Below are 23,354 nucleotides of genomic sequence, written 5' to 3' on the forward strand. Positions count from 1 at the left end.
AAAGCCACCATGGAGCATGTGGGGGGAGGGGTAAAATATTATGGGAGATACGTAGATGACATCCTCATCATAGGGAATGAAACCAAACTTGATAGCATTTTCAACCAATTGGGTAAGCAAGATCCCAGAATTGGTTTTACCAGAGAAGATCTGGCCAACGGAAAGATTCACTTTCTAGACTTGTGCCTTACTAAAACCGGACAACGGATTGTAACCGGGGTCTTTCATAAACCGTTGGCTGGCGAGCTGTACCTCCATAAGAGATCCCAACATTCGAATAGAACTAAGTTAAATGTTTTTCTTAACTTTTTCATTCGCGCCGAAAGACTGTGCAATGACGAAAAAGAGAAAGAAAAAGAAGAAGAATGGATAAAGAAGGTGGGTATAAAGAATGGGTATACTATCCGCGACATGGAAAAAGTAGCTAGGAAAGCAAAAAAGATTGTTAGACAAGAAATATCACAAAATGATGAAGATAAAACGGAGGTAGGAAACGATGAAAAGAACACGTATTTTGTCGGGATTCCATATTTTAAGGGTGTTTCCGAGAAAATTGAAAAATCCGTAAGGGGATACGGGATAAAATGTGGGGTGAGAACACCTCGGAGCATTGAAAAACACTTCACGTCTTATAAGAAAGGGAGGGGAGATAGGCGCAATAACCCTGAAGAGCAAAAGGGAGTGTACAGGATAGTATGTGAATGCGGAAAGGAATACGTGGGACAGACCGGGAGCAGTATGCAAATTAGGTGGGGCGAGCACGATAAAGATGTAAAGGAGGGTATACCCAAGACAGGATTATCTGAACACGTATTAGTTAACCGGCATAAGATCGCAAAAAGAGAAGTCATTAGGAAGATTAACAATAAATTAGACAGGAATGTGTATGAGGCAGCCTATATATGCGCGGATAATAGGAATAAACACAATAGGGATGATGGGAATTTGGAAGACGGCTGGATAAACTTTTTTAAAAAATGGGATAAAGCTGCCGGGAGTAGAGACGAGATGGGCTTCCATGTTAGCCCTGAGGTTAGGAAGGCCGCCGAGGTGGAAGTTGAATTCACCTTGGATTGGTGACTCACGAGCCCCAGTTGAGGAAAGACTGGGGGGGAGGAGTTTTCCTTCTCCAGGTATGAGCTGACACCGTGCATTCGCCTACCCCAAGCACCGATCGGCAGTTCGCTGTCATCAGCTTTGAACGTTCTTTTGGTTTTAAAGAGTATTGCGCGGTTTTAGTATGTGTATTTTACATTCTATTTTAGAAAGTGTCTTTCCTATACCATTTTAACCTAAATCCTCAACCATCACTTTCTCGACGAGGCACCATGTCAGGTGTCTGAAAACATCGTTTCAACCTGAAGAAGGAGGTAGTATAACCTTCGAAACGTAGTTTGATAAATCTCATGCTCACACTCGTAAGTTACTGATTTTTAATCTTTTAACCTTTAGTTTGTATTTAATTGTGAGCAATCAGCACATTATCAGTATATTAAGAGAGAGAGAAATGTGATATTTAAGCACACGAGAGAAAGAGGACATGACATAGAGTGGGATGAGGCTAAGCAGATAGGAAGGGAGAAGAGCCCTGGCGTCAATTATACCGGGCCAAGAGAGAGGTTCTCGAGAAGTTAGAGACTTTCAGCCCAAGCTAGCAACCACATGCAAAGATGGCCTTTTGTTCGGTGTTCATTAACGATAAGTGGAAATCCTTTCTCACCAGTGCTGGTAATAATTCAAAGCTGCTGGGAGGGGACTGCCCCACATGCTGATATCCAAATTTGAGTTATAACTGTGGGGCGGTTCTCGAGTTAGGTCCGGAGGAGTGAAGCCAGGGAGGTGCAGTATGGCGTTCCGAAAAGATCGGAACCATTCATGAAGCTCCACGGATGACGTCAGCCACGGGACATCTCAAAGACTAGCACCAGCAACGGTATAGGAATTCACACTTCTTCCGTGTTTTTGAAAAGAAATTTGTTTCAAAAATCGAATGAATTTTCTGGCGTGTGTGTGTAAGTAAATGTATATGTATAGAGCAGACTATATCTAGTAAACTGTGTCGCTGAAGGTTAACTATCATCTATCAATAGAATTAACATGTAATGAAAAGCGGGAAAGCCGGCTCGGGGGTGGAACACAGGTTTATTCAGAATTTTCTATTTAAGGGGAGTATGAGGGTGAAAAGGTATACTTAGAGCCAAAATGACCACAAATTTTGTCCTTTTTAAAAAATTGTGTAGGGTGTTAGGGCGGAGTTGGTGGATAAAACAATGGGGTCGAGACATTACAACTTCATGTAATCCAAAAGTTGCAGAAAAGCGATGCTACATACCAAAATGTAAATACAAACGAGAGAGAAAATGTACTACCCTGCATAAGTTAAAATTAATCGATAAATGTGAGTTACCATGTCCTGGAAAGAAGCATTAAACAAGACGCTAGGAAATAGATAAAAAAGTACACATATTGCGCACATTTAGCAGACATAAATAAGCCAAACACTATTGTTATTTCTCTTCACACTCTGTTCACGCTTCATTTGAGAGCCTGGATAGATGAATTTTTATATCCCGTGAAGCGTCAACACACACAAAATATTGAGTACATGTTTCTCATTTGTTCTCAAAGTCGAATATACATTAATGTTTAATTTATACACATTAATGTTTTTTTATCTTTCTTGACCTGACTTCGATTTTGTTTAATTTTCGAATTTAAATGTCTGATACAAATGTATGTCTGAGTTTTGACAAAGAGATCTATAATTTCCTTCTTTATTATTGGAAACCTGGAAAGTAATAATGTCCTCATTATTCCCATTACTCAACATTTCCTTCTTAAATCGCCAGGAGGATTGTATACGAGTAAACAAAATGCATTTTCCATATGCTCAACGATTTGAAAAATCTTCAGTAGGTTTATACATGTAGGTGTAAGCTTTCTTGTGCTTACAATATCACTTCTCGACAACAGTTTCGGTCTGCTTTTGTGACCTAACAAAGGAGGTTATCTAAGTGTCCTCTTCTGATTTCCATGAAACTTGGCAGGTGTATAGGGGGGGCCAAAGGAAGAAATACGTGTTTTTTTTGTTTCGTCTAAAAAACTGTTTTTGGGAGCAAACCTCCTCTCAAATGTCAAGATGAGGACAAATTGAAGTGGGGATCTGACACTTTGGTCCCCCTCCGATTTCCATGAAACTTGGCAGGTATATAGAGGGGCCCAAAGGAAGAAATACGTGTTTTTCTGTTTCAGCTAAAAAAAACTGTTTTAGGGGGCAAACCCACCCCCTTCAAATGTCAAGATGAGGAGAAATTGAAGTGGGAATCTGACCCCGAAACCACGTAAATATGCCATAGGAAGAACACACACATATAATTGGAACACACAGAGCACAGAGCTGTGTTTGCCAGTGATATGCACTTCATATCTCAAGTGTCCCACTTGTGTATCTGCCAGTACTATTAGCACAGAACTTCAACCGCCATCGTCCTTCACGATAGCACTTGCGTTTGGTACCGACAATCCTACAGTTCTGTGCTGTGTGTGTTCCAATTATATGTGCGTGTTCTCCCTATGCCATATTTACATGCTTTTGGGGCCAGATCCCCACTTCAATTTGTTCAATTTTCAATTTAGGGGTTGCCCCCTAAAACAGTTTTTTAGCCAAAACACACCTGCCAAGTTTCATGGAAATCGGAGGGAGACACTTAGATAACCTCCCTAAGAAGACATTCAATTTGGTTGGAGGAAAACACTGGTCGAAGAATTTCCCTTTCTTAGTCACGTTGAATGCAGATTGCTTTGATTTGTGAAGTTTTACTAACTGTTGCTAATTTGTAAATTCTTCACTTTATGTACGTAATAAACGTTTGCTTTGTTTATTTACTTTGTTTACTTTTTTAGCACCTTCATCCTGTAGTGTCTGCAGTTTTTTTTTTTGATTTGTTCTTCAGCACATTTTAATTTCTTTTTCAGAGTTTCCAACTCACTATCTTGTTGGAGATTGGGTGTATTGAGTATATTTCCAGTACTCAAAGTCTCTGAATTATGTGCCATGGAAATTCTTTTGCGAGGAGATAACTCTTTAAGTATTTCCACTGCTTGCTTTTGAATCTGACGTTTATTGGCACGTTCACTCGCTTCGATCAATTATGTAATTTGGCTGTTGCACACTACAATTCACCACACAACCAGGCAAATTTAAACTTGGCGGTTGCTCAGCAGTTCTGCTTTTAAGTTTCGTTTGTAATCGGCATCCAGCTGTTTTGGTGTTAAGAGGATCTAATCTCTTACACTTTGAAAACCACATTTGCACGTAATCGGATTATTTGGGAACGAAAAATAGCTTACACCTACTGTATTTAGCCACCCCCTGTGGCGGAGTGGTTAGCACATCGCTCTACGACGCCAGAGATCCTGTGTTCGAATTGCGGCCTGGGCATGAATATTTGTGAGTGTCCATTCATCAATTTCATCATGTCGTCACTCATCCCCATCTTCGCAAATAAGCCAAAAGTGGCACAAAAAGCGAAGTCAAATAAAGCAAATCAATCAACCTACTGTATTTCTTGTGCGTTGTTCGGGCACAAAGCAATACCACAATTGCGCGGCATCTTCTTGAAGTGTTACTGGTGTTGAAAAAAAAAAACCTCCACTATCACAAAAGCTACAGAAAAAGGAAACTCAAGGTACTTTCATGCTCCCTCGCACAAATTCAGATCCTATAACAAGCGGAATGGTGAGTGACAGCTTCACCCCTGTCCCGTGAGTGACGTCAGGGTTGGGACTGCCCACGACCCACTTTTTTCAGCTGCAAGAGGGAAGACTGCGCTACTTTCTCAATAATATTATATACTTACTTTGAGTGAAGCGACTTAGTCCGGGGGAGTGAAGTGACTTGTGACTTGCAGCTTGAGTTGCCAACCACCTGGAAAGTTGGCCTTTCGTTTGGGTTTCAACCGCTATACCTATTGCTACAGTGACGGTGAGCAATCTAACAATTTAACGGGAGATGTGTTGCTTCCTCAATGTTGATGAACAGGCACTACGATCAATTGGTGCAGCAATTTTTATGAACAAATTTATTGAATTGAAAATTATTTTGATTAATTGGATTTTTCCATACCTGATATGGAACATTCCAATGTAATTCAGCACTTACCAAATCAATTGCACTATTCCACTCCAGTTTACCAGAGTTTTGTTTTAAAATATTCAAGAACTACAACAAAATATTAAAATACCTGTTATGTAATTACAAAATACATTTTTCCTACAATACATTGGTGCAAAAAGAAATATATGTATAAAAACTTTGTTGCATAATTTCCAGGATAATTATGCTTCACAAAAATGTTGCATGCGATTTTTGCAAAATACCAAAATTCCGCAAAAGTATCATCCGGTATCAGTAAGTAAAATCCCATCAATACTTTCCGATACCGATACCATTTGTATCAGCTGATACTAATTTATTCCTTCAAGTACTCACCCGTACTCTTGATCGGCTCTCAAGAGTAATCAACCTGGCCAGATACTTTCTGGACATGCCTCGTATATGATATCCTGAAATAATACTTCTTAATAGACATACTGCTTCATAAAACAAGAGCTGAACCAACACTGAAGCAATAAGTGTTCTTATCTCAAAATAATCATACGTTGTATCTTTATACTTTCCAGATTAACTGGTACAAGAAGTTGTACCTTTCTCCATTGACCACGGTGGGGAATCTTCCCTTTCGCAGAATATGCAAGGAATTGGGTGCCGATGTCACTTGTGGTGAAATGGCCATGGCGAGCTCAATACTACAGGGTGCTCAGCAGGAGTGGGCACTCGTAAGGCGACACCACACAGAGGATTTATTTGGAGTTCAGGTGAACACTTTTGTCATTATTTTTCCATAACAGAAGTGGCACTAATGTTAAATTATAGTGGAATATACAGTATTGTAGAGTGTGCCCGAGAAGTCCCTGTTTCCCTAGATTATATTATAAGGTGTGCCCAAATTAAAAGGAGACTACGGTTATATCTAAAGAGTATTATATTACAGAATATGTGAATTACAATTAATATGTAACATGATACCTACACATAATTGCCATTGATATTGATACACTGATCCCAGTGTGTAGGAAGAGAGTGGATGGCTTCAGTGTAGAAACTCCTGGGTTGCTTACGGATCCAGTTCTCCACGGTGTTCTGCCTTCCTTGTCACAGGTGAACCGTTGACCTTTCAGTGATTGTTTTAAGGGACCGAAGATATGGGAGTATGGAGGATGTGTGAGGACTTTTCATTGAAATGTTCTAAGCTGGTCGAAGTTCTTCTTGGCCACATGTGGCCTAGCATTGTCCAGGAACAGCACTATCCCCCTCTGCGCTTGTTTCTGATTGCCCGTTTAAGCCTCAGCAACGTGTTGCAGTACCGCCAGTCAATGAGTAGAGGTCCTTTATCCTGCGATAAATTTGTGAAGCATGCTTGCCTTCTGTGCGAAGAAATTGGATTACAGCTGTCTGCACTAATCTGGAGGAATCCATAATGCACCTGTCTGCGCAAAACCACTCTCGCCAACTAAGGAAACAGCTGGTGAAGCTGTTCGCTACACCTGCAAACTAGGACAAACACTGCGCCATCTATCGGCAAACATGTTTACCTTCTTCGATTAGGTACAACGCCGCTACAGCAAAGGTCTCCTTTTCATTTGGTCATACCTTATACATAGATAGAGGCATGCATACTTCGTTTTTGATGGATACACTTAATGTGAAATAACACACTTTAATGTTCATTTTTCATCTTTCTGAAGGGTGTGAGGTGTATTTTCCTACTGTAGTTATCATGAATACCAATGTGCTGGGTCTCTTAATTGTTCTCAAGTTACTTTCCTTCGAACTCAACTCGGAGTTTTGAGAATTGGTTGTGGGTAAGGTATGGGTATAGAGCGACCACAAGGAAAAGAACCTTCGGTCAAAAGTCTCCATGCACTTCCCCCTCCATCTGTGGCCATAAGGGAGCATGCTCCACTCTGCCCCTCCCCTCCAGCGGGAATAAGATGCACAGGAGTCGCTGTGCCTGTAGCAACTATGTGGACTGGTGGATTTTTGTGAAGAAGGACAACTGAATTGTAAGTTTGATGCAGTATCGTGCAACATATTCAACTGTAGTTTTCATGAGCCTCCCCGGTGGCACAGTGGTAGCGTCGTCACCTTGTAATCAAGGAGTCCTGGGTTCGATACCCGCTGAAGGCACATAGTGGTTCGGATCCCACTTCAAACTGTAGGTCCAGTTCCAATTAGCCTTACTGTGCATAAAGTGGACTTAAAAAAACATCAATTCAATTCAACTCGAATGACTGTCCTAATGATATTGTGGGAGATAGACAGATGAAATATTCACATTTATCCACATGTAAATGGAACCATTTTCCACCACACGCACTGGACAATTGAATTGGTTTTAACTATTGGCCAGCAGCTTTTGGACCTACACTCATCCTTCTGATCATGCAGGTTACAACTTTAGGGTTTTTGGTGCGTGTATCATTATATAGTCCCTGTTTACATCACAGTAATTTTTAACTGCACACCTATGCTTTGTTGCAGATCTGTGGTAATAATCCACAGGTGATGACTCGATGTGCCCAGCTGATTCAGGAAAAAGCATCCGTTGATTTTGTTGACATCAATTTAGGGTGTCCCATAGATTTTGTGTACAAGCAGGTATGTACTAGATCATCCCAATTCAGTTGTTAATTTAGCATGATAAGAAGATATGTAATACACATAAATAAGTTCCCTGCTTATGACAATACAATTAATTTTGCTTGCATGTACAATTATTGACGTGATATTAAACCTTAAACACTGAGACATTACATTATGTGTCACATATGAGGTGAGGTTGCTAATGCCGAGATGTGACATATAGTGCAAATATATGTATTTCACTTTTGGAACATACTGTGGCTTGGGTAATGTTCGGAGACATGCTTTGAGTACTGCATGAATCTTGAGGCATCCTATTAGTACTAATTAGTAAGTTTTAATTTGATTCTGGCTACGTTTGGGTGGTGGTGGGGCTAATTCCCCCTCCCCCCCAAATCACTGCTTTTACATTATATTTTTTTGTTTCGAAATTATCAGCAGCACGTGTGCACTTGGCACAGGAATGGAATACATATCAGGCAATATACAGATACCATTTTGAACCCTCATGTCTAGGCGTTGCCTACATAGAGGCCTGACGAAGTTTCATTAAAAGAAATAAGATTTTTTTACTTTTGTCTTCTTTTTTATGTAGTATTTTTTCTATTTGGGAATATTTTTAACAATAGACTTATAGCCTAGACTGTGCTGGGAAAAACTAGTGTTCATATTTGCCAAGATATAATTTTTTATGTAAAACATTGAGCACTGGAAACTTGCTTGGCCTTGGCATTCAGGCCTAACTGTGTAAGACGGCCCTCTGTATTTTAAGGATTAAACCTCATCTTGTGTCCTGTTGTACAGCATGTTTATTATTTGAAGTGTTGCGGATACAAAGGGCGAATTCAACAAACATACATTGTCAGGGAATTGGGTTTTAAGTTGTCAGGCACAGTGCAAACTCCACAAAAACTTAGTAACAGTAGATTGGAAAGTTTTTGTGCGTGATTTCCAAAGTTTTTTGTTGAGTTTGCCCTGTGCCTCACAACTTGAAACACATTTTCCTTAAAATGTACTTTTGTTGAATTCGTCCTTCGTATCTTCAACTTTTCATTTCATCTGTCCCATACATTTGCTTCTATCTTGGCATTCATATATGGATGTGTCGTGTACTCAGTGAGTAATGATGACACCTTTATTTTAGGGTTCCGGAAGTGGCCTTCTGCACAGAGAGAGAATTCTCGAGTCTGTAATCAAATGCATGAATGGCATTTTGACAGTTCCGCTGACCGTGAAAACTAGAACTGGTGTGAAATCGGACAAGAATATTGCCCACAACTTAATTCCAAGATTCCGAGACTGGGGAGTCTCTCTCGTTACCGTAAGTTTAACAGTAATAATGTACCATTTTGCACTTATATTACTACTCTTATCTAGTTTGCATTAATACTAGTATTTGATGATTGCAGTAATTTTAAGTTCATAATATGCGTGGATGTTAATACAAGGGTGGATCAATAAATAAGGTAACAAATTAATTTATGGACATCACCTGTTTTTGTAGAAAGCCAGAACTACATGTATTCTCCAGGGTGTGTACCAACCTTTAATTTCTGGAATTGTGCATTATTTTGTGGTACCAGGAATTCTTTATAATAATTACAATAAATGAGAATAGTTTCAAAATGAAACTGAAGAAGTTTTTTTCTGTAAGAACAGAAGAACAGTATCACATGCTAGAAGTAAATTGTCATCTCAATAATTAACTTAACACTTATTTTATAATTGTAACTGCTTTTATTTTAGTATTGCCTTTAAATCATGTGTTAAATTCCATATTTGTTTTTCCTCATATTTTTCTACATTTGTCATTTTTAAATCATAATTAGTATTATATTATGATTGCTATTATTGCAACTGGTGGGCATATCCTTAAATCTAGGTGTATATGTGATTCTTTTTTTTTTTTTTGTCATTCATTTCCGTATACATTATCTTATGTAGCTCATGACAAGGGTTATGTGGTAAAGCAGGCTATGGCTGAACCTCTCGTGGTAAATAAAGGTGTTGGTGGCGATGATGATGATGAAGAAGATGATGATGTTGTTGTTCTAATGAATAATGTGTTTAACTTTAATAAGAAAAATATTTAAAATTCAAATTTAATCTTATAAATATGGAGAAACTTGTACTCACTTTATCCGCGAAACTGTTTTTTCTTCATTGTTCTATTAATTTCAGTGGCCACTGCCACCATCCTCGTTGGAACTCGCTGTACTGTTGCTTGGCGTGCATCTTTTGTTCGTAGTTCTCCAGCTGCCGCTAGGTGAGCTGTTGTTAACTACGTCTGCGCCCACACACTTGTAGACACCAAAATCAAGGAAACGCATGCCATAATGCATTTCCCGCAGGAGCTGAACATCGATAGCGGACAAGCACACCACACTTGGATTCCCCTACTACAACAGTTAACACCGGGAAATAGCAGCAGACGACACAGGCACAGACGTACATTTAACAATAGCGCAACTAGCGGCGGCCGGAGAACTATGAACAAAAGATGCATGCCAAGCAACAGTACAGCGAGTACCAACGAGGATGGTGGCAGTGGCCACTGAAATTAATAGAACGAAGAAGAGAAAACAGTTTCACGGATAAAGTGATTACTAGTTTCTCCATATTTATATACTACTGCATCTCTTTTCCCAATTATGAAAATTAAATCTTATGTTGAGAAATGTAGGCAATGATGATGAATAGAGAAAAAGATTGATTTGTTGTTTTTTAAGTTCACTTTATGCACAAAAAAGCTAATCGGGACTGGACCTACAGTTAAAGTGGAATCCGAACCACTATGTGCCTCCACCGGGTATCGAACATAGGGAAAATATTACAGGCAATAGAGATGAGGGTTCTTAGAAGCTTAGGCTCCCAACAACATTTACCTATATGAAAGTTACGATGGTTCAGTTGTGTGGTGATTAAAGCTAGTCATCTAGCTCTATGACAATAGATAACTTACATGCATGTATAATTATGCATTTCTCTTCTTCCATTCAGCTCCATGGTCGTTCTCGAGAACAACGTTACACCAGGAGTGCTGATTGGGAGTACATTGAAACATGTGCCAAATTGGCTTCTCCCATGCCTCTGTTTGGAAATGGTGATGTTTTGTCGTACGAGGACTACAATGCACACTTGGCAGAAACAAGTGTATCAGGTACGGTTTCTGTATCTCACTAAAACTGGTTCTTTCTTAGACAGGGAGGGGTGCATAATGTCACCTCAATCTGTTGCTTGTGCATACAGAGTAATTATTTTGTCCATGTACCTTTACAGATACTGGCTGATAAAGGGTGGCTACTCACAGGGAATTCCTTGAATTCTGGGAATTATGTGTGAATTATTGGCTCCGGGAATTATGCGTGAATACAAATCAGTATTGGTCCCTACATTAACATATGGAATGGAAAGTTTACCACTTCAAGATAAACATCTGAGTAAAATTCAGGCTAGTGAAATGAAATACCTGAGAAGAGCTGTTAATAAGACTAGGAGAGATAAAGTGAGGAATGAAAGAATAAGAAGAGAAGTGGAACAGGAGTCGCTAGAGAAAATAATTGAAAAGAGGCAGCTAAAGTGGTGGGGACATGTATTCAGAATGAATGAAGAAAAAAAGGTAAAGCAAATTCTAGAAGTAAAGGTGCAAGGTAGGAGAGGTAAAGGAAGACCAAGGATAATGTTTGAAGACAGAATGGAAAAGATTGGAAGAGAAAGGAATAAGACAATAAATATGATGAAGAGAATGATGAGAAACAGACAGGAATGGAGGAGATGGATCGAGGCAACCAACCCTACGCTATGATGGCAGAAGGGGACTAGAGGAAGAAGAATTATGCGTGAATTTTTCTCTGTAGACGTGGAAAATTAGAACTTTTATTAACCAAAATCCCATTGAATTTATACCGGGTGGCCCAAAAGCCCTGGAACGGTCGCATATCGTGAGAAATACACATCGAATCGGAAAACGAAAAAATACATGTTTGATAAGTGAAAGAAAGCTATTCAATGATATCACACTTGATTCCCCACCCCCGCCCCCTGGGGGTGGGGCAGGGGCAACTGTGAAATTTTAAATGGAAACCTCCATTTTGTATTGAAGAATCGGAAAGAGGACTTCATTCCGAGTCCAACGAGCTATCAACCATCGTCCTAGCTCAATTAGGGACAGAGATATGGCGATTTTAAATTTTCGCAAAAATTGAAACTGTTGATAGGTCTTGACGTGCAGATTCCAAATCTGCAATCGCTTTCACTCTAGCTCAATTAGGGGCAGAGCATCCCTTTGAATTTTTTTTGAGTTTTATGAAATTTTCACTTTTGGGGGGGGGGGGGGGTAAAAATTTAAAATCGCCATATCTCCATTCCTAATTGAGCTAGGAGGATGGTTGATAGCTCGTTGGACTCGGAATGAAGTCCTCCTCACTTATTAAACACACATTTTTTCGTTTTCCGATTCGATGTGGATTTCTCACGATATGTGACCGTTCCGGGACTTTTGGACCACCCGGTATATATTTATAAATGCTCTGAGGCAAGTTTTTCACAGTTTAGCTTTTATTTGTATCGAGGAAGGAAAACAAAGCTGCATGGAAAATAAAACAGAATTCAATCCCTTTACTTTGTTAGTGTCCTTTGCAGAACAATCTATTACACAGGCGGAAGATTATTGCAAGATAGGATATATTGAAGTTGATAAGGTAAATTTGAGTTTTGAATCGTTATAAATTAACAATTTCACATAGATTATTATATCCTGTAACAATTGTGACTTGTGTTTGTAGAGGTATTTCGAACCTGAATATTTGAAATGTTATAAACAAAGATATGAGTTGGTGTCGTATTTAGTATAATAATTGCAGCTGTGCAGTAAGCAAGTCCCTCTTCAGGAAACGACATTTATAAACGGAAGGGGGTTCGAATTTAGATTACGTTAGGCATGGAAGTTCAGTAATTAAAAGGAAAACCTGAAAAATAAACACATCACCTGACGTGTACAAGAACTAAATATGGGGAGGTTGTACCCAGCTGTTAACGGTCCAGAAACTCGGCCAACAGATAGGAAATTTCTAAATTTTTTATTCGTTGGTCTTCAATCACAAGCCAAGAGATTAAATTATGTTTCACAAATTAAGAAATCAGAACACGGATTATAAATGACACTAGAAGTTTAATTCATGTTACGAACATGCAAGATCTCGTCCTGTTACACACTCACCTTCTTCGCCGTCATTTGTTGACAAGCGAGTTAACTACCCATAGTGCACTGTGTCAGAACAGATGAATAATGCTAGCCGCTGATAGCCAGCATTGTGCACAAAACAACTTACATACAAGGGCCACTATTTATATTTTGAGCCTTGGCAACACTGATTGAAGTTAGGCGCGATTTGACGTTTGCATGGAATCGTCTGGCATTATTGACCATAACGTACTTCAAATGTTTTGTCAATAGCTTGATTTGTGTTGTTTATGTTGCCTTGGAGATTGCGCGACAACAATAAAATGGAATTAACTCGTGAACATTTTCGTGCGATGATTTTTTACGATTTTCGACGTGGATTATCAAGACAAGAGTGCATCGATCAACTTACTTCCACATTTGGCGATGAATCCCCATCCTTTGCCACTGTGAAATGCTGGTATAACAAATTTAATCGTGGCCGCCATTCGCTCACCGACGAGATTCGCGAAGGTCGTCCAAAATCAGTTGTTGTTCAAGAAAACATTGATGCTGTGCAAAACCTAATACTGCAAGATCGTCATGTGACATACTGTGAGATTGAGGCAACCATAGGCATTAGTTCCACCAGCATATATAAAATATTACATGATCATTTAGCTGTGAGAAAGGTATGTTCTCATTGGATCCCACACAATTTGACAAAAACTCAAAAAGACGCTCGCGTCAATTGGTGCAAACAAATGCTCAATAAATACAATCGTGGTGCTTCAAAAGACGTATATAAGATTGTAACAGGTGACGAATCATGGATATATGCATATGAGCCGGAATGTAAACAGCAGTCGACTGTATGGGTATTTCAAGATGAACGCAATCCAACAAAAGTTGTTCGCGCTCGAAGCACATCGAAACAAATGGTTGCCTGTTTTTTCAGGAAAACTGGTCATGTGGCAACTGTGCCTTTAGAGGAACGTAGAACGGTCAACTCTGAATGGTACACAACAATTTGTTTGCCAGAGGTCTTCGGTCAAATATGGAAAACAAACAAACGCCGTCGGATCATTCTTCATCAAGACAATGCCAGCTGTCACACATCTCGTCTAACAACCGACTTTATGAACAGTCAAAAAATCGAATTGATGGGTCATTCACATACAGTCCTGATTTGGCACCCAATGACTTCTTCTTGTTCCCGAATGTCAAGAATAAATTGCGTGGACAACGATTTTCGTCGGCGGAAGACGCCGTTGATGCGTTCAAAAACCATATTATGGAGGTGTCTCAAGAAGATTGGAAGAACTGCTTTGACAAATGGTTCGAACGAATGCAAAAGTGTATTGACCATAAAGGAGAATACTTCGAAAAACAATAAAGCAGTTTTCAATGCCAAATTCCTGTTTTTTCATTGTTAGGCTCAAAATATAAATAGTGACCCTCATAAGTAGTGCTTTTATGGACGCACCTTTCCTCTTCGTGATTTTAAATAACTAATTTAAAAGCACAATATATAAAATGGAACTTTTGATGCACAGAGTCCAAACTTGGTCAAGTCCAGAAAAAAAAATTTTCTCCTCCGATGGTGCAGAAAACTGATGCGAGAGTCTGTCTTGGAGTTCTGTCTTTCACCCCCGTTGTCTGAGTACACTTTCACGGAGAGTGATTGTCCTCATTCCGTATTGGTCCATACACTTTAACTCCTCCCACACGTGACTCCATGTTTGCATGGAGCGATAATCGCATATCACGGAAACACAATAACGCCTTGTTTGCGGGGTTGATTTGGAGGGCGAAAAGTATCTGGTCCTAATTAAGTTTAAGTTCCTTGTGAGTCCACTGCGAGCACTTTCAGTTGACAAGGGGTTAAATTTATGCTTTTCTTGGCTGTCATATCTCCAGTGGCGGAAAGAAATATTCTCGAGTAAGGTTGCAGTTCAATTTTTCGTTTCAGTCACCGTCACAGGGAGATGTTCAAACTGTAGACTGGCTGGCGTGCTCGCAGGAGTTATGTCGTCTGCTCCGGTCTGTTACGTGCAGAGCTGTTGTTTTCATTCCGAGCTTGGGCAGCTGCATACTCCCTCGAGAACAGAGGATTGTTGTTCAGGACGAGGACGAGAGTCGCGTTCGGGGATTTTAAATTTTAAAATGCTTGAAGCTTCGTGATTAGCTGCGTCTCACCGTTGGCCCCCTGCTTCTCTAAATTTCAACCATCAAGCTGCCTTGAATTGATGGTGACATGAGCCGAAGGTAGACTGGATGGATTGAGAGTTTATTGCGGGAACACACTCGCTTCCTTCTCTTGAAGTAGGTCCGGTGAATAAATATAGGCTGGGCTTCATGGGAAAGAATGCTGGTTCGTTCGAGACAGCTGTGTCCTTTTCTCAGAGAGCAGAAAATGAGATCTTGGGGAAGTGCGGAGAAAGACCGATGGTAATGGTAAATGGAAATTGGTACATCGGTCATAATGTCTAATGTAAACTCTGTACCTTAAATTAAATATTTATATATTGAAATATGTATATATACCATTTAATTTAATTAAATTAGAATTTTTGGATAGGATTGCAATCACACACATCCTTTATATTGTTAATGTATTTGTGTGTGGAGGCAGTAATTTGAAAGGTTGAAATAGAGAAAACATCTGCTTGTACCCCTGGAAAATTTTGGCTTGAAAATCTGGAATTATACTTGAGTTTTATCATGTCCCTTTGTGGCATTTTCATGTTTTGCAGTGCCCTCAAAAATGCCACATGACACCTTCACAAAGTCTCTATTTTTGTGAAAGTTGGGCAAAATTTGAGGTTTCCATTGATTTTGCAGGGTGTAAGGGGTGGTCGTCTGCTAAGGTGTCCTAAAGTCAACCTCACTTCCTCGGTAACTGCTTCAAGTGGGCCAACAAGGCTCGTTTGCCTGGATCCACGGCTAGGATAATCATCTGCGGAGTTGTGTTGTCCTGTTTTTGTTCTTGTGTGTACTAAGCATACTACAGCCTCAGTTTTTAATAGAACTATTAGTCCTCAGAGATAGTATAGTTTTAGTTCTTTTTAAGTACTGAATGAATACTTGTAGAAATTGAGTGAAAATGTTTTTAAGAGACCTATTTGATTTTCTGGTCGGGGGTGTGTCCTCCATTTTGTTTTAGTTAAGGGGCTTGTCCCCTTGTGTGATGGGCAAAAGTAGCCTGTGTGCTGAAATGTCTATAATATATACATCAACCATTGACTTCGCACCAAATTTATGTGAAAATACTGCATTTTGTGATTACATGACAGTCTTTAATGTATGCATTGCTTGCATTGTAGAATTATTTTTCTTGTAGTTTATACAAGCACAGTTTTTCTAATGTTTTAGGGGAACACCCACTCCCTTCATCAGACATTTATTTTAAGTTAGATTAAAGATACAGTTATAGGTATGGTTAAAAAAAATTATCAAAAAAGAATTGGTTAAAACTGATTCTTTTTTGTTAATTTTTTTTAACCATTGCTATAACTAGGGGTGTGCTGGATCCGGAATAGTCAGGACCAGGAAAAAAAATTCCCATCCCAATCCCGACTTTGAAAATGACTTCCTGACTTTTCAAGATCCCAAGCAGTCTGGAAATACCGAATGGTCATTAAAAAGTCATCAATTCTCGATGTTTTCTGCACTGTAACTGTCTGCAACTTATCACAAATTGTTAGTTTTTATTCCAGAAATGCATAAGACAATCACTTAAGGTGAAAATGACGTGTAGAATTCGAGATTTCCAGAGCTTCGGTTGGGAAATTGCAAATTTTTCCCATCCCGAATGTCAGGATTTAAAAAATTTCCTGTCCCGATCCCATCCTGACCAAAGAAATTCTGTCCCGCACACTCCTAGCTATAACTGTATCTTTAATCAAACTAAAAAGAAATAAATGCCTGGTGAAGGAGCGTTTGTTCTGAAATGTCACAAAAAACTGTGTTTTTATGCTTGTAACAACCATAAACTACAAGAAAAATAATGATAATTTTAGTATTCTGGTGTGATATTTCTATATTTTAAAGCAAAACTGTTAAATTGATGGTTATAATTGGAGTGGAATACTCGCCCACTAATATTGATTAATATTTTGAACAAATTTTTATTGTTGCAATTTTCAAGTATCGGTATCCAGTTCAGAGTGGTATTGGTTCAGCCGTAATAAATACTCTTGCATTTGTAGCTAATGGTTTACTCGTGTTCCTTTCTGTACATAATTACAGGAATAATGATAGGAAGAGGAGCTTTAATAAAGCCATGGATTTTCACTGAAATTAAAGAACAGAGACATTGGGACATATCAGCAAATGAACGTCTAGACATCCTGAAGAGATATGCCAATTATGGACTAGAACATTGGGGAAGCGATGAAAGAGTAAGTTCATATGTTTAAGTAAAATTATGAGTTCATATCTGATATTGGGAAAATATATTCGCATTAATTTGTTTTGCAGTTGTGCATGTTACCACAGTGTTTATTTTGTGATCTTTTATTTGTATTTTTTTCAAGAGATACAATGGTTATACATTTAAAAAAAATAGGCTTAATAAACAGTAAAGAAGAAGATTTTTATTGTTACATTTAACATGCTCTTGAAAGTGGGCATCTAGTGTAGGACATAAGGTTTTAATGAAATGCGGAAATCAAATAGAAATGATGAAATTATAACAGATCACAAAAATAAACAAACAAATGGAATGTTTCCTGGAACACATTGTACATTCAGTCCATACATAATACAGAATAACTTTGATTTTACGTTTTTCAGGAGATCATCATCATCATCATCCTTTGCCGTTTCCTGCCTCTGGCTGGATCGGCATAGAAGTTAAGCCTCTCAATTTTTTCCTGGTCTTCCACCACTCCTCTCTTTCCTCGGTGTTCCAATCTTGTCCTCTTCTCCTAACACTCTCCACTATCTGCTCTTTCCACCGACATCTTGGTCTCCCCCTTGGCCTTATTCCCACTCCTTGTGCATTGTAAGCTCTTACTGGTAGTCTTTCTGCATCCATCCTCTTCATGTGTCCGAACCACCTCATCTGTGCCTGATCCTGTCCTGAAGCTTCACCCACTGTCTGTCGGATCTCCTCATTCCTTATTCTATCCCTTCTAGTCTTCCCCAATATACTCCTTAAAAATATCATCTCCACTGCCTGCATCTTTCTTTTCTCTCTCTCTGTTATTGTCCAAGTCTGCTCCATACGTAATTATCGGCACATAATATGTGTTTTATATTATCTTCTTGCATTTCATATGTACATCTCTGTTCCTTATTAATCTTCGAAGACTTTGATAGTTTCAGGCGATCAAGGAACTTAAAATGTGGCAAATTGTAAAATTTGGGAAAATTTTGTAGCATTTTCCTCTATTGGGACCATGAAGATTGAATACGGTTAGGGAAAATGTAAACCGGGGAATAAAAAAATTACGGTTTCACTGTAGCAGGATAAGTAAAAAAGGGTTGTAAAAAAATAAGAAAAGGAAGTGAAATTAAACAATAAAACTCTTTTTAAATAATAACACTATTTAGCCTTGTTTCAATGTTTAATAAAACACTCAAAATGCTGAGCAAGGTGGAATTTATTCTCAAATAAACACACCAAAACGTGACGTTTCAACCTTATTTCAAAGTCTTCTTCAGACGTTGAACAAAATTCAAATGAAAAATTTCCAAGATTTTGCTTGCTGTAAGGTGCTTGCTGCACATTTTGCCCACCTCTCGGACAATTTGTGGATAACACGCCAAAAAAAGTCCTTCTCTTTCGAGGCAAACCCTCATCAAGCCATTTTCGGACGTCTGCATACGAATCGAAGTGCTGCTCAGCGAGGGCGTGGCCCATCGACAAAAACAGATGGTAGTCGGAAGGGGCCAGGTCTGGTGAATAGGCGGGATGGGGTAGCACCTCGCAGTTGCGTGTCTCCAAGTAGTTTTGGACCAGTCTTGACGTGTGTGATGGGGCGTTGTCGTGGAGGAAAATCAGCTTGTCATGCCTTCGTTGATAATCCGGCCTTTTGTCACACAGAGCACGGTGCAATTTGATCAGTTGTTGGTGGTAACAGTGGGCAGTGACAGTTTCACCAGGTTTCAACAGCTCAAAGTAGACAATACCCTGTTGATCCCACCAAACACACAGCATCGTCTTCCGGCGGAAGCGATTTGGTCTCGAGGAAGATGTTGATGGTTAGCCGGGATCAACCCACGATTTCTTGCGTTTAGGATTCTCGAAATATGTCCACTTTTCATCGCCAGTCACAATCCGATGCAGGAAAGACTTTCTTTTTTGTCTGGCAAGCAAGATTTCGCATGTGTTTTGGCGTCTCTCCAGCTGCCGATCGGTCAATTCATGCGGCACACATTTTCCGATATTTTGAACCTTTCCCATGGCACGTAAATGCATGGAAATGGCTGCTTGAGTAACACCCAATTGCTCGGCAAGCATCTTTTGCATTTGGGTATCGTCCTCGTCCAAAAGAGCCTGCAATTGATGGTCCTCAACCTTCCTGGGTCGATTTTCACGCTTCTTATCGCTCAGGTCAAAATTGCCGTCTTTGAACCGACGAAACCAATCCCTGCACGTTGTTTCCGATACATCACTGCCACCATAGGCCTCCACAAGCATGCGATGCGATTCGGCAGCCGATTTCTTCAAATGTAAGCAGAAAAGCAGAGCTTCCCGCATATGCTATTTTTGTGGCACAAAACTAGACATGCTTACCACAGGAACACTGTCTGTTGTTGTCTGCACGTGCTGACGATGTGCACTGATTCGTGTTGGCAGATGTCCAACTCATACAAACACCAGGCATGGTGTGCTCATGGTAGGTTCATACGCTCACTAACGCCATCTATGAGCAAACAGCAGAGTTAAGCTTATACACCTGGTATATCCAAGTAAATGCTGCTGCATGATGTTTTATTTATAAAATAATACTGTGTAAATAATATACCTACATATAATAATAATAAATATTGCAGTTTCTTATGAAGTTACTCTTAAGCAATTTACAAATTTGACTCATGTAAAATTCAAGTTACATAAAGGTTTACGGAACGCATTACTGTACCTCCACTATGTCTAGATGGAACATGTTTGGAGCACCTTGCAATGAACAGGGATGAGCTTTACCTGTACCTGTAGAAGTTCTCACTTATTCTAATAATAGTTATTGTACAGGGGATGATTGAAAAAAGAATACAAAGTCTGTAAATTCCAGTAGGTATTTATTACACCAATACAAATGGACTCGCGTGAAAGGATACTTTCCCTGGTTCATGCATTTACACCAGCGCTTTAAGAGGCTCATGATGCCTGTTTCAGTTGGTGTTTTAAGTCCACTATGCACAGTAAGGCTAATCGGGACTGGACCTACAGTTTAAAGTGGGATCATAACCACTGTGCTATGTGCCTCCACTGGGTATCGAACCCGGGACCCCTTGATTACAAGACAACAATGCTACCACTGCGCCAAATGTGTCATAGAACTTGACGTTCTGTTGTCATACTCAATCCCTTACTTCATGCTCGACAATATCATCCGAGTGAAACCGGCATCCTCTGAGATGTGTTAGTGTCAAAGGAGCAAGGAGATGGTAATCGCTCGAAGCAAGGTCAAGGTTGTATGCTGGATGTTGGAGCACATGCCACCCAAAACCTGCCAGGATGCCATGTGTATTGTGAGCCGCGTGTGGAGTCACAGTGTCACGAAGCAGAACGATTACTGTGAGAAGTAAGAAATCCTAGCTCATTTTCGGAATCACTGTTCATAGATGCCGGTTTCACTCGGATGATGATGTGCTGCATGAAGTAAGTTCTTGACTCTGACAACAGGACCCTGAGTTCTATGAGACAGGCATCATGAACCTCTTGAACCACTGGGGCAAATGCCCAAACCAGGGAGGAGACTATATGCAGAAGTAGTGTATAAACATGGTGACTACTCACCGGGAATTCCTTGAATTCCAGGAATTATGCGTGAATTTTTCTTCGTAAACGTGAAAAATTGCAACTTTCATTAATGCAAATCCCATTGAATTTATACATATTTATTAATGCCCCGAGGCAATTTGTTCACAGTTTAGCTTTGATTTTTATTGAGGAAGGAGAAGAAAGGTGGGTGGAAACAATCCGTTTACTTTGTTAGTGTCCTTGCAGAATGATGTATCGGACAGATAAGATTATTGCAAGATAAGATATCTTGAAGCTGATTAGTTACATTTGAGTTTGACATAGATTTATATATCCCATAAGATTTGTGACTTGTGTTTGTAGATGTATTTCGAGTTTGAGTATGTGAAATGGCAAATGTTAACTCTGCACCTTAAATTAAATATTATGAATATATAGGCCTATATATTAGAATTTTTGGATAAGTTGAGATCGCACAGATCCTTTATATTGTTAATATATTTGTGTGGGGGAGGGGGGTGAGAGGGTGTAATACGTAAGGTTGAAATAGAGAAAACATGTTCTTGTACCATTGAATTTTTGGAAAGTTCGCCTTGAAAACCGGGAATTATACTTGGATTTTATCAAGGTCCTAGAGTGGCCATCCTGATGAAGTATCGTTTCACGTGAGTCCGTTTGTATTCGTCTAATAAATACCTACTGGAATTTACAGGGTTTGTATTCTTTTTTCCGATCATATCTCGTATGTGGCATTTATTGTGTGCTACATTTAATGTGTTATGTCTTCGCAATATGATGTAACTTTATTCATAATTTCAGGGTGTTGAAAATACGCGTCGCTTCCTTCTGGAATGGCTGTCCTTTCTCCATCGTTATGTGCCGGTCGGTATTTTGGAACAACCCCCACAAAAGATTAACGAGAGACCACCCTTCTACAAGGGAAGAAATGATCTGGAGACCCTTATGGCTAGTCCAAACTGTGCTGATTGGATCAAAATCAGGTAAGTGTGTTGGCATGTTCATGATTTTCCAAGAATTGGAATCACAATTTCCCAAGATATCCATGTAACCTTCCTAGTCCCAATAAAGTAATCTGTTATTTCCCTGGAGTTGTATATAACTTGAAGCTTTTGGATGATTGAGTGGCAATTATGATCATGGTGTGTTATTGCAAAAGACTGTCACCCAGAAATACTACCAAGTTGATTTAGAAATTTTCAGAAACAAATACAGTCAACCCACTTATTACAAAAAATATTGTGGGTTTAAGCAGCATAAAGATTAAAGTCACATGTAAAATACGTCACCAGGTGTGCATGTATTTCAATATCTTTGGAATGATTACTGCTACGGAAAAAAAATAGTAAAGTAAAGTGTTTCCCTGTGCTTTGCACCACCCCATGAAGGCATATTGGTGGTGCGGAGTTAGGGTCCCACACTTTCTTGATCACAGCCGAGGGGGGGGGGGGGGGGGTATGTGATCAGCACCATGCTCCTGGCTGCCCCCAGAGTTTCCTCCAGGTACCCACTTTATACAACACTGGGTGCATGCTGGAGCCACTTGAACAGTGGAAAAAATCCCGGTTCTCCCCTGCCGGGGATCGAACCCGGGCCTCTCACATGGTAATCAGACTTGCTGAAAGAAAAATAGTACAAGAGAGTATGAATTTCTCCCCATGTTGCAAGTGGAAGCAGTTTTTTAAAGTTGTTTTTGAGCTAGATACGATCTGCAAAAAATATGATGAATAAGATTCCATGTATTCCTACATACAGCTAAGAAGCATGCAGAACATTTTGCTATATCCATCAATTAATATGTATATATGTCTGTCTCTCTCTCTCGCCCTCTCTCTCTCCTTTCTCTCCTCCCCCTCCCTCCCTTCACCTTCTTTATTTTGCTTCTTCTTGAGTGAAAAGGTAAAAGAAATCCAAAATGTATTTTTTTCAAAGCTGGATCCATTTGTTTCATGGTTTCACTAAAAAAAAGTCTGGAAAGCTATTTGAAAATACTGCAAAAGCCTGACAAATTCAAGGTATTTGTTTTGGCAAAATAGGTGGGAACCCTGTTAATGCATTTCATCATCTGGCTATCGTAGGTTTTTTGCTTTAGAAAAAGAGAACTGCCTATTGTGACATTACAAAACAAAATTATGTAAATAATACCTCTATATTCATAAAATTTATAACAAAATTGATTTTTGCACCAAGTTACGAGCTATTTATGGAAATATCGGATTGGTGATGTTATCTGTGACTTTACAATCAGTTGATAAGGATAGAGTAACAATCTATTACACACCAATTTGTTCTTATGCATTTTTTCGCATTTTTTCATTGCAGTGAAATGTTACTAGGACCTGTACCAGAGAATTTCATTTTTCTTCCAAAGCACAAGGCAAATTCATGGAAATGATAGTTGCCTGCAGATCAGGTAGAAGCAACAAAGTGCCTCTAACTTCTTTTTTGTTTTGTTTAATTTTTTGACTGCTGAATAAATTGAGTTTGATTAATTGTGTTAGTAATTACTTTCGCAATAAGTCTCTATGTCCCTT

At 39.3% G+C, this 23,354-nt stretch overlaps 1 protein-coding gene across 1 annotated transcript in view; it reads left to right on the plus strand.

Annotated features, from left to right (window-relative positions):
- The window catches only part of Dus3 (Dihydrouridine synthase 3), a 79,093-nt gene extending 55,780 nt beyond the window's left edge, over positions 1 to 23,313 (plus strand). Inside the window, exons 6-12 of the mRNA XM_083114320.1 lie at positions 5,683 to 5,877; positions 7,604 to 7,720; positions 8,850 to 9,026; positions 10,706 to 10,865; positions 17,118 to 17,269; positions 21,622 to 21,803; positions 23,143 to 23,313. Of these exons, the coding sequence (XP_082970446.1) occupies positions 5,683 to 5,877; positions 7,604 to 7,720; positions 8,850 to 9,026; positions 10,706 to 10,865; positions 17,118 to 17,269; positions 21,622 to 21,803; positions 23,143 to 23,215 (1,056 nt within the window). The 3' untranslated portion in view covers positions 23,216 to 23,313. The remainder of the gene's footprint in view (positions 1 to 5,682; positions 5,878 to 7,603; positions 7,721 to 8,849; positions 9,027 to 10,705; positions 10,866 to 17,117; positions 17,270 to 21,621; positions 21,804 to 23,142) is intronic.
- The last annotated feature ends 41 nt before the right edge of the window (positions 23,314 to 23,354 follow it).

The sequence above is a fragment of the Lepisma saccharinum genome, chromosome 29 (assembly GCF_977018435.1).
Source record: "Lepisma saccharinum chromosome 29, izLepSacc3.1, whole genome shotgun sequence".
Classification (NCBI taxonomy): domain Eukaryota; kingdom Metazoa; phylum Arthropoda; class Insecta; order Zygentoma; family Lepismatidae; genus Lepisma; species Lepisma saccharinum.